The 12,380-nt window shown below is 45.1% G+C and overlaps 1 protein-coding gene across 1 annotated transcript; it reads left to right on the plus strand.

Moving 5' to 3' along the window:
* Positions 1-6,801: 6,801 nt before the first annotated feature.
* CETN1 (centrin 1) lies at positions 6,802-8,463 on the plus strand. Its single transcript, XM_012745947.3, has one exon. The coding sequence runs from the start codon at positions 6,926-6,928 to the stop codon at positions 7,442-7,444; it is 519 nt and encodes a 172-aa protein (XP_012601401.1). The 5' UTR covers positions 6,802-6,925; the 3' UTR covers positions 7,445-8,463.
* Positions 8,464-12,380: the final 3,917 nt, after the last annotated feature.

Raw genomic sequence — 12,380 nt, forward strand, 5'->3', positions numbered from 1 at the left:
AACTCTAATTTAGTTCAGAAGCTTTTTTTGTTTTTGTTTTTGTGTTTTTTTTGAGACAGAGTCTCACTCTGTTGCCCTGGCTAGAGTGCCATGGTGTCAGCCTAGCTCACAAACTCCTGGGCTCAAGCGGACCTTCTGCCTCAGCCTCCCAAGTAGCTGGGACTACAAGGATGCGCCACCATGCCTGGCTAATTTTTTCTATATATTTTTTAGTTGGCCAATTAATTTCTTTCTATTTTTAGTAGAGACAGGGGTCTCATTCTTGCTCAGGCTGGTTTTGAACTCCTGACCTTGAGCCATCCACCCTCCTTGGCCTCCAAAGTGCTGGGATTACAGGCATGAGCCACTGCGCCTGGCCGAGAAGCTTGTTTTAAAATTGTATATTTCAGTCAGAGAATGGATTTTTATCCAAAATCCACTTCTCGGAATTTTTTTAAATGCAAATCTTTTCTTTATAAAAGGTATAAATTTCCTCTGTCATCTCCTATCACTTTCCTTTGGCTTCTCCTCTGAGCTGGGAGCAGACTTCTGAAAACACGGCTGTCTGGGGTGTGTGGGAGAGAGTCCTAGCCCCCAGATGTTCTGTCCCTTCACTATGCCATGCCCTGGACCTCACGGGTGGCCTCTACAACTGTACCTAGATCAGCCTCGCTGCCAATCACACACGCCCTCCAGGCCCAAAGAGGTCCCAGTGGAAAGGACACAGGGACAAGGTGGGCAGAGTGGGCTCCCCTCCTTCCAAACTGATTTGGGGAGGAACATCCAACAGGTGAATGGCTACGTGTGCAGTGGTTCACCTTCCCCTGCCGGCTGGGCCTATGGTATGGTCAATCCTTCAGTAAAGACGTTTGTGTTCTACTAAAGGAACTAGGGGAAATGCGCTTTAGTCTAGAATTCCATTTTCCCTCTGTCTCTGTCTTTTACTCTGAGAAGCATCATCACTACTTGACTCCCAGCAGAAGAGGTGGCCACTACAAGGGCCCATAGGCCAAGTTCTTCCTGAACAGTTTTCTTGGACCTGCACAATTATTTTATTTTGTTTTGTTTTTAATTTGAATTTCAATGTCTTTAAAAAGGGCACAAACTCTCCAGGTCACTGCTAATCCCTAAACACACCCTTCCCAGGCAGCCCACTTGGTTCATACTGTGTTACCTAAGAACCCCGCGGGCCCCTGACCTTTCAACCTCTAGTGAACAGAAAATTCTCCTTAGTTAACAGCCTCAGAGTCAGCTTAACATGCTGAAGTTCCAGGACCCTCGGAGAATGAAAGAAGGTGGATCAAAGAGCAACCAACAGCTCAGTCTATGAGATATTCGAAAAATCCGACTAAGCCATTCCTGGGGCTCCTGGCTCTGCATTTTCTCTTTCTTTCTCTTTCTTTCTTTCTTTCTTTCTTTCTTTCTTTCTTTCTTTCTTTCTTTCTTTCTTTCTTTCTTTCTTTCTTTCTTTCTTTCTTTCTTTCTTTCTTTCTTTCTTTCTTTCTTTCTTCCTCCCTCCCTCCCTCCCTCCCTCCCTTCCTCCCTTCCTTCCTTCCTTCCTCCTTCCTCCTTCTTCCTCCTCTCCTCTCCTCTCCTCTCCTCTCCTCTCCTCTCCTCTCCTCTCCTCTCCTCTCCTCTCCTCTCCTCTCCTCTCCTCTCCTTTCCTTTCCTTTTTCCTTTCCTTTCTTTCTGACAAAGTATCACTCTGTTACCCTGAGTAGAGTGCCATGGCGTCAGCCTAGCTCACAGCAACCTCAAACTCCTGAGCTCAAGCGATCCTCCTGCCTCAGCTTCCCGAGTAGCTGGGACTACAGGCATGCACCACCATGCCCGGCTAATTTTTCTATTTTTAGTAGAGACAGGGTCTTGCCCTTGCTCTTGCTCAGGCTGGCTTTGAACTCCTTAGTTCAAGCAATCCTCCCTCCTTGGCCTCCCAGAGTGCTAGGGTGTTGCTGGTGAGCCACCGCGCCCAGCCAGTTCTGCATTTTCTATCAGATGCCTGCCCCTGGTGGGCCCTCTGCAGGCTACTTACCGGGTGGTACAGCTGCCACATCGCAAACCCCGTGAGGTTCTGCTTTGAGTTCATATCAACATAGATCCTATCTTTTCTCAGCTTGTTTTCACCAAAATAATACTTAATTTGAGCTGATTTGGGCTCTGGGAAGAAAAGAGGAGAAGGCAGCCATTACCTCACTGGTTGCATTTAATTTTATCCCACCTCACAAGTTCAAAACGCTCTGGAGATTCATTCATCTTCCTCCCCTCCTCCTCATGCTCTTCCTTCCCTCCCCTTCCTTCTTTGAGTCCCAACCCCAAATGATGTATAAGTGGAGAGTACCTTGGTTGGGTAGGGGTGAGAAACATCGTGGATGTTTATTTTTTATGGCACATTAAATGCCGCATCTGTATTTGCTAAAACACAGAAGGTTTTGTAACTCCTGGTTGTGTCCCCGGAGTACATTTAAAGTCACAAAATAAGTATGGTGCATTTTTTTTCAAAGGAAATCACATTTGTTCAATGGTCAATCATTTAAAACCGTGATAAAACCAGCAAATGTGTTATGAAACAGAAAGCAAACTCATTTTTACAAAAAGATAAAACACAGAATTATAAAGACATTTCATGCTTGTCACAGGCTTCTTGCATTTGTTTCCCTGGATCCCATGGGGCTGTGTTGAACTCTCCTTTGCTGTTAGGGATATTTGGGTGAAAGTTTGAGAAACTGTGAAATTCTGGCAAATTTTTCTACAAAACAGTCTGCTTTTATATCTGAGAGGAGTATTTCTTTATTTCTGGGGCTCATGGAATAAGAAATCATGTAGCCTTTGGCTGGACACTCAAGTCTGTTCCTGGGCTTGCCAAAAAAGCGTGGGTTGAATCACTGGACTCGACTTCAAATTCCCATTCAGAGACCAATGGGATTGTAAAACTTTTGCTGCTGAGCCCATTTCTTGTAAATGTCTCCACATATTTAAGAATAAGTAGTTTAGCTCTTTTAGTGTTGGTTTTGGGGTTCCGCCTGCACTGCCCCAGCACAGTTGTCCTGCTTATATAGGAGCAATGTCAAGCATTTGCATGTTCTCTGTTCCGCATTTGTTGGAAAGTAAATAAGCAGCAGTAAAGAAGCTTTATTATGCATGTTTTCTGCCTTGGGTGGCACCTGGAATTTGCTGAATTTGCTGAGTGCAACTTAAATTTTAAAAGGCTCCTGAGCCTCACCTTTTTCATGCCGTGCAAGTCAAATGGAAAACCAGTCAGCATAAGCAAATTGGTGGGTCCTTTCTCTTGGTCTCAACTGACTCCAGACCCTGTTGTAGAATTCCAATACTTCTTTTTTTCTCTCCTTCCAGCTGTTAAGTCTCCAGGACCGGACTTGAACAACCATCTCTTCTCTTTCTCTCAGATAATAACCAACAAGTTATTATTTTGCATATGATCTAGGACATTGTGGTATACAAATTTTGCAAGCCAAAAAACCCCGAAAACAAACAAAAAACACTCATATCCACTGATTTTCCAAGACATCTCATTTACTTTATATCAGTCTTACTAGAATTTGAAAAATGACTTTAAAGTAATGGTGCGATTTTCGCATGCCTTCTATAGACTCTCACTAATGTCAACCAAGAGCACTTTGCCTCCCACTAACTTGTACCTGGAATTGAAACAGGGAAAAGAGTGAAGCAGAATGGAAGAAGAATAAATGTAAATATTAAATACCAAACATATTGCACTTTCTTTCAGTGATTCACCCCAGAATGGGACTCTGACTTAGATCCCACAAATTCCTATTAAATCTTTCTAGGTGAGAAGCTAAATTATTGTTAGGTTTAGGGAAGAAAATCAGTAGCATACCTTCCCAGTGATACTATGTTTTGATAATAATCTCAACTTTTAGAGAAGGCAGCATCGTGTAGTGAACAAAGCCTCAGCACTGGACTCAGACAGGCCAAGGTTTAAATGCCAGAGTCACCATTTATTGGCTGCGTACAGTCCGATATGTGTTACAGACCTCTTCTTTGCCTCACTTATTTCATCTGCAAAATGGGAAATGATTGCAAGGAATAAATGAGACAGCAGATGTGAGGATCAAGCCCAATTGCTAGGGACAATAAATGTAAGTTTCCCTTCCCTTTTAAAGTCAGAATCTTGGATTATGAACATAAAGTAACTCCCCACCAAGAGCTGACTCTGAGGACACTGTTTCTACGAAGGGAGCTCTTGGTGGCCCTTTGTTGTGACTATTGATTGCATACATCTGGAAACCCTGACAACGGTTTTGCTTTGAGCTCAGCTTGGCCCAAATTAGTTCTATATAAGGCAGCTTCTATCCTTTAGTTTTTCCCAACACATCATAGCTTGGCTTGAATTTGGGCAGAGGGGTGGGTGCCAAAAGAAATGTACAATGTCTGGGAAAATTTCAGATTCAACTAACAATTACCCAGACCTGTATGGCCCCACTGGGGAACTGCTCCTGGATCTTTTACGTGTATTCTCTCATTGCAAATGCATTAGGAAGCTTTATTATGATGCTAACTTTGCAGATGCTTCCCAGGAGTCTGGAAATGACTTTCCCAAGGTCACAAAGATAATACGGCATGGAGTTGGGATAAGATCCCAGGAACAAAGCAAAGCAAGCGGATTCGAAGTGTTGGAAGATCAACAGCTGTAGCATCTGCATGCCAAGTCTACTTTGAGTTGTTACCATCTGCAACACGTGCTGGATGGTGAGAGAAGGGAGGTCACAGGTAAGTTTATTTGGCCTTTAGAAACCCTATGTTCAGGCCCTCTTGTTGGGGCAGGTAATGAGATATGGCTAATTAAATGTGCCATGTACACAACATCTGATCACTAATTTTGAAAAACAGTTGACAAAATGCTTGTGATTTGGGGGGGGGGGTCATTTGTTTTATGTTGATGATTCAGAAGATATTTTAGAACCAACATTAATTGTCATGCATTTATTCAATGAATATTAATTCACTTATGTGTGTCAAACACTGTTCTGGGAACTTGGGATACAATAACTCTTGAATAAAATGCTTCAGGCCGGGCGTGGTGGCTCACGCCTGTAATCCTAGCACTCTGGGAGGCCGAGGTGGGCAGATTGCTCAAGGTCAGGAGTTCAAAACCAGCCTGAGCAAGAGCGAGACCCCGTCTCTACTATAAATAGAAAGAAATTAATTGGACAACTAATATATATAGAAAAAATTAGCCAGGCATGGTGGCGCATGCCTGTAGTCCCAGCTACTTGGGAGGCTGAGGCAGAAGGATCGCTTAAGCCCAGGAGTTTGAGGTTGCTGTGAGCTAGGCTGACGCCATGGCACTCACTCTAGCCTGGGCAACAAAGTGAGACTCTGTCTCAAAAAAAAAAAAAAAAATGCTTCAAAATGCCATCTGTTGGCCGGGCGCGGTGGCTCATGCCTGTAATCCTAGCACTCTGGGAGCCTGAGGTGGGAGGATTGCTTGAGCTCAGGAGTTCGAGACCAGCCTGAGCAAGAGCGAGACCCCGTCTCTACTATAAATAGAAAGAAATTAGCCAAACAACTAAAAATAGAAAAAATTAGCAGGGCATGGTGGCATGTGCCTGTAGTCTCAGCCACCCCAGAGGCTGAGGCAGGAGGATTGCTTAAGCCCAGGCGTTTGAGGTTGCTGTGAGCTAGCCTGATGCCACAGCACTCTAGCCAGGGCAACAGAGTGAGACTCTGTCTCAAAAAAAAAAAAATAATGCCATCTGTTATAACTGATCTAGTAGTGATAAATTAAGAATTTGAGGGGGAAAAAGGCTAAAAAATAAAAGCTCTTTTGTTAACTGTTGAAAGAAATACAGAGTAATTCTAAAGGTAATTCTAAAGTAATTCCTTTGTGGACTTATTTGGTAACTTTTTTCTTTCTTTTCCATTTTGCTCTTTTGTTAACAGGAGGACCCCTTTGTTCCCAGGAGGCAATTTTGAGTCCCAACATGCCTTGCATTACCTCTTCCTGTGCCCATGGCCAAAAGAGGGCTACTAGAGAGCAGTGAGTTTCAGCATAGCCCAGAATGGACGATAAACAGTGAGAGTAATATGCTGCTAGGGGTTTAAAAAAAAAACAAAAAAAAAAACAAAACAAAGAAAAGCCCTAGAATGCCAGAATGTAGTATTTCAACTTCCTTCCCTCCAAATCGAAAGCCTATGAGTGAAATTATGACCATTACTCAAGTGCAATTATACTGAGTATGTAGAATTGAAACACTGAAAAGTAAATCATACATTTGGGTATCACATTTCATATTTGAGAACATGCCAGAAAAAATTTATTATTGTTGAGTGGAGTGTCAGGAGACAAACTTCTACAAATTTTCTACATAACTTTTTCCATTTTATCTGTTTCCCATTTACATCAAGTTGAACACATGGCGTGACTTTTAATATTCTCTCTTCCTTCTCCTTCCGCACATTTAGTGCCAAGTGATCAAACCCAATCTTGATTATCCTAAATTTACCCTTAGGTAACTTCAGACCAAGAGGACTGTTTAATCAGGATGGAAAAGGAGAGAGGAAGACCCCCGAAATGGACCCATAAAACCGGTCCTACGGATGCTAACAAGGGCCTGGAAAGAACCACGAGCGCCAGTGAATTATATAAGAGAGGACAACCGTGGCGACAGGCTGTTCTTGCCAGCTCAGGTATCCACTCGTGGAAAGTGGGTAATAAACTGAGGGAACTGTGGATTCTAGGTAAACACGATCTTGCAGATGTGCTGGCTGAGCGAGGAGAGGCTCCCCCGGGCAGCTCCAGAGAGTGGGCGTGGCCGCGGGCGAGGGCGTGGCCGCGGGCGAGGGCGTGGCCACGGGCGAGGGCGTGGCCGCGGGCGAGGGGACGCCCCGCGCGGCTCCGGGAGGGGGCGCCCGCGCGGGTGCGCAGTGGCGAGGGCGCCGTTCCGGTAACAGCCGCAGCGGCAGGATGGCCTCCAGCTTTAGGAAGTCACACTTACCCTCCACCAGCCATAAGAAAAAGGTGGGTAGTAAGTCTGAACTCACTGAAGAGCAGAAGCAAGAAGTCCGGGAAGCGTTTGACCTCTTCGACTCGGACGGCAGCGGGACCATCGACGTGAAGGAGCTGAAGGTGGCCATGAGGGCGCTGGGCTTCGAACCCCGGAAGGAGGAGATGAAGAAGATGATCGCCGAGGTGGACAAGGAGGGCACCGGGAAGATCAGCTTCAACGACTTCCTGGCTGTGATGACGCAGAAGATGGCCGAGAAGGACACCAAAGAAGAAATCTTGAAGGCTTTCAAGCTCTTTGATGACGACGCAACCGGGAAGATCTCTTTCAAGAACCTGAAGCGTGTGGCAAACGAGCTGGGCGAGAACCTCACGGATGAGGAGCTGCAAGAGATGATCGACGAGGCCGATCGCGATGGAGACGGCGAGGTGAACGAGGAGGAGTTCCTTCGGATCATGAAAAAGACCAACCTTTATTAAAGTCAGCTGAGAGAGAGGTTCAAGTGACTAGCTGGGTTCCCCGCTTCCGTTTTGGGATACGTGAACTTAGAGGACAGCGGCTGTTGGTCCCTTCTCTACCCCCTCTATTTATCTAGATCCATTTCCAAATCTCTAACTTAATTATAGTGTTTGAAAGATGCTTGTAGGTAATTGAGTTTTGGTTTTTAATTCTCAAGAGCAGACCTGGAGCACATGAAGTTAAACAAAGGGCTCTGAAGCTTGAGTCTGCTCACTACTTGCCCTGCCCTGGACTTGCGGTGACATCCATTGAACTAGATGCAGGACAGCTTCTTGGGACAAACAGAAATGTGGTTCCCTTCTCACTTCTTTGGTTGTCTTAAATTATCTTGCTTTATATATGATTTCTTAAATTCCAGTCATTTCTCTAGCTTAATGAGGTGGGATCTGTCTTCAGGTCCCCCTAGCTGGTTTGCTTAACTGATTATTGGTTTGAAGGAAAACAGTGTGGCCATTTACAAACTTACTGGGCTCAAGACTGGTACCTTCTAAAGTTTAGGCGTGCCTTAGGTGGTGGTAAATTGTGCAATTTAGACTATTCTCTGGCTTCATACATGCAAATGATTCTTCATTTGTGTGTAAATTATCTACTGGGGGTTACCCAGAGCCAATATGATTTACAAATGTAAGATCTTAGTTTAGGAAATTATAAAAAATATCATAATATTAATAACAGTTTAAGCTACTTATCAGTCATTGGAAAGATCAACTAATATTTTAGTTATTAGACTACTGTAACATAACCTTAGTCATCTTATTACTGCTTAATTACAAGCTACTATCTCCCTGCTAATTCTTAGAACATCTTGGTTCTTAGTACTTGATTTTTTTCACTTCTGATATGTAGTTGATGTCAGAGAGTCTGGCATATAAGAAGTTCTCTATTTTAAATCCCAGTAAACTGTTTCACTACAGCTGTGTATGTGCTAACACCACTTGTTTTCTGTTATAAATAAAACCTTTCTTGCTTTGAAATAAAAGGAGATATTGAATATCTTTTGAATATCTACAAATCTGAAGTTAGAGAAAATTTAAATAATGTAATCATGAGAACATAATATAAATCTACCCACTGAAATGGAAGCTTTGACTAATGTTTTGACAATAGGCAACAAAACTATTAAAGAGGCAGGATATTTTGGTCACAACAAAACCTAAATTACATTATCATACAAAGACCCATTAAGATAAATGCTCAAATTCTGGCAAATTTTTCACTTGCGTTGCCAGCAATTTTACCCTTCAGAGGGTGGTGGATGTAATCAGGGAAAGTACTACTTTGAGCTTAATTTTCATTAACAGGGACTAATTTGTCAAAGCAGTGGTGCTAGCTAGCTGAAGTGACGGGTATATAAGCATTTGTTGTGAGAGAGGATTTTGCCAAGGTGGCTGGCACTAAGTAGGGGAATTCACCCAGGCTGCAGATGCTAACAGTTCAGGTTTAAGGTCTTAGTGTGGACTCAGGTGCCATCGTACTTGGGCAAGCATCAATGTGAAGGCAAGGGGAGGAGTGGGGCATTTGGGGAAGCAAGAGTTCCGGGCATCCTGGTGACCAGTCTCGTCCCAGGGATTGATGTATGAATTAAAGTAGAAATACCAGAAACAAAGAAAGTTGGCAGAAACTAGGAGAAGCAGTCAGAGTCTCAGCCAACTGGACTGGATTCAGCCCTGGCTCCTGGCCCAGCAGAGGACAGAAAAGAAAACCAGGAACCTGAGCTGAAGCCCAGCAGTCCGGCTGGCCACACATGGGGCCTGCAGCATAGTAACTAAAGGGGTAGCCTGAGGGCAAAAACCATCCCAAACAAGGAAATCAGGCTCCAGAATATTTCTGAATCCCACTCACTGATAAGGAAGAACCTCTCAAAGCACTTACTGGTACATTCATCTCGTCCCAACTGGCTCATACTCTGGAGAAGGAGAGGGTCAAGGGTGGACAGGAGGAACGACAGAACAAGCTGAAACTGGTATGAAAGGTTGGGAAGATCTAAGAATGTAATTTTCAAAGGGCTATCAAAACTGGTCCCCATAAAGAAGAAGCAGGAAACAACGAAGAAACCCATGGAGGCCGGGATCGGTGGCTCACGCCTGTAATCCTAGCACTCTGGGAGGCGGAGGTGGGTGCATCGCTCGAGGTCAGGAGTTCGAAACCAGCCTGAGTGAGACTCTGTCTCTACTAAAAACAGAAAGAAACTAATTGACCAACTAAAAATACATATACTAAAAAATTAGCCGGGCATGGTGGCACATGCCTGTAGTCCCAGCTACTCGGGAGGCTGAGGTAGCAGGATCGCTTGAGCCCAGGAGATTGAGGTTGCTGTGAGTCAGGCTGACGCCACGGCACTCACTCTAGCCTGAGCAACGAAGTGAGACTGTCTCAAAAAAAAAAAAAGAAAGAAAGAAAGAAAGAAAGAAACCCATGGGATGTGTAGGGACCTCACGGAAGAGCTCTTGCTTTCTTTTTCTTTCTTTTTTTTTTTTTTTGAGACAGAGTCTCGCTTTGTTGCCCAGGCTAGAGTGAGTGCCGTGGCATCAGCCTAGCTCACAGCAACCTCAAACTCCTGGGCTCAAGCGATCCTGCTGCCTCAGCCTCCCGAGTAGCTGGGACTACAGGCATGCACCACCATGCCTGGCTAATTTTTTCTATATATATTAGTTGGCCAATTAATTTCTTTCTATTTATAGTAGAAACAGGGTCTGGCTCTTGCTCAGGCTGGTTTTGAACTCCTGACCTCGAGCAATCCACCCGCCTCGGCCTCCCAGAGTGCTAGGATTACAGGCGTGAGCCACCGCGCCCGGCGGAGCTCTTGCTTTCTAATGATCTGTGTGACATGAGAAGCAGACCTTGAGCCGGGCATGAAAGCTAATCCCCCAAATCAGTAGAGGACATTAAAGGGACTTTTCCCCCCTAAGGATATCTTAGTTACATTCAAAATAAGAAGATACAGAAAGGAATAGGTCCACTCTTGAGATTGTTGCATGTGGGTTTTGTGGGAAGCAGACTCTGAATCTGAGATTTGAATGCAGGAATTAATTCGAGTATGGTTTTCGCTGGATCACCCAGGTGGAGGAGGGAAGTAACCAGGACTGGGCAGAGAGAGAAGTTGAGCTAGGACTGAGTTAAAACAAAGGCCTCAGTTGATCCCATGAGGAGCTCTGGAGCTGGCCCCAAGATGGCCCAAATTGGGAAAAGGAAGTTGGGCCTTTAAAACTTCTTACTGACTGTCACTGGGCCTGAGCTGTCCCCAAGAAGGGGGGGAGGGGATGACCTCTAGCAAGGTGGCCTTCTTTGGCACTCACTGGGAGGGAGAACCCAGCTACAAAGGGCCAGGTGTCCACACTCCCAGCACCTCGGGGCATGAGTGCTTTGGTTCTAAAGTGCAGGGCCAGAGGGCAGGGGTGGGGGCAGCGGAATCTGAGCAGTGCCCGTAGTTTCCACTACAGTCCACCTCCTGTACCACTTGGATCCACTGCTTTGTGTAAGTTCTGGGAGAAGCTAATGCAAGATTCTAATGAACCTCTCTTCCAGAGAGCTTTTGAAAGGAAAGTTAGAGGGACAAACTACAGCCCCTGCCACAGCACCTGGTCTCTAGGACACAAGTGTTGCTCATCATCTCCCACAACTATCTGATCTAGATTCCCCTTCACCCTCAGCTGGCACTTCTGCTGATACTGGCAGCTTACTGGGTGGGATGACCCAGAGCCCCCAAGCACTCTGCCCTCTTGTTCCCTCTACCCCCACTATTGAGTGAAGGTGTACCAGAGACACTCGAGTGTGTTACCTGGGCACCAAACATGCTCTTCCCATGCCCTGCCTGCAGCTCTACCCCTCCTGATTTTGCATGCAAGCATGGGTGGTGATTCCTTTCTTTAACTGTTGCTCTCTCAAGCATAAGAAACCTATTAACATCATGATTGGGTGGGACAGTTTTAAAAAAAAAGAATTTTTTTTTGAGACAGAGTCTCACTCTGTTGCCTGGGCTAGAGTGCCGTGGCATCAGCTTACCTCACAGCAACCTCAAACTCCTGGGCTCAAGCGATCCTACTGCCTCAGCCTCCCGAGTAGCTGGGACTACAAGAATACGCCACCATGCCTGGCTAAATTTTTCTATATACATTTTTAGTTGTCTAATTAATTTCTTTCTATTTTTAGTAGAGGCGGGGTCTCACTCTTGCTCAGGCTGGTTTCGAACCCCTGACCTTGAGCGATCCACCGTCTGGGCCTCCCAGAGTGCTAGGATTACAGGTGTGAGCCACAGCGCCCAGCCTGAAATTTATTTAGACTCTTGTTGTGCCCATGGGTGGGAGTATTCCCACTCTGGGGCCAAGATCTCTAAATGCACAGAGTCCAAAGTTGTGGGCATGGAAAAACCCAAATTAAAGAGTAAATGACTGGGAGTTATGGTAAGAACCATTTCCACCCCTGGTTTGCTGGACTCATGTATTCTACCTAAGAGATCTCACACCATGTAACAGTCATTGATTTAGAGTATATGCTACATCCTGGAGTATTGGCAGGACATGCTCACTGATTGCCATGTCAAACCTGGTCCCTCGGGAGCATGTTCAACAGGCTTTTCCATTGCTCTGTCAATGTGGTATAGGATCAGTGGATTTCATGCTTGTACGCCCATGTGAAGTGCTGCATACTTTACACTTTCCTGCAAAGTGGGTCCTGTGGTCCAATGCGATGTTATGTTAGATCTCGTGTCAATAGAATAAATACTCAGATACGGTGCCAGCTGAAGCTCTGCAAGCAGAAAAGGCAAGCCTGTGACTGCAATAAGTGTCACGTTCAGTCAAGATGAGTCACTGCTCTTTCCAGGTTGGAAGGGATCCAGTGAAGACCACTGGACAATAAGAGGCCAGTTGGTCTCCCTGAGGGACGTATTGTTCTGCA

This window comes from Microcebus murinus, chromosome 17, assembly GCF_040939455.1.
Source record: "Microcebus murinus isolate Inina chromosome 17, M.murinus_Inina_mat1.0, whole genome shotgun sequence".
NCBI classification, from domain to species: domain Eukaryota; kingdom Metazoa; phylum Chordata; class Mammalia; order Primates; family Cheirogaleidae; genus Microcebus; species Microcebus murinus.

Bases quoted from the DNA above. Each gene is read 5' to 3' on its own strand.
- CETN1 (XM_012745947.3), top strand. From the start codon at position 6,926: ATGGCCTCCAGCTTTAGGAAGTCACACTTACCCTCCACCAGCCATAAG.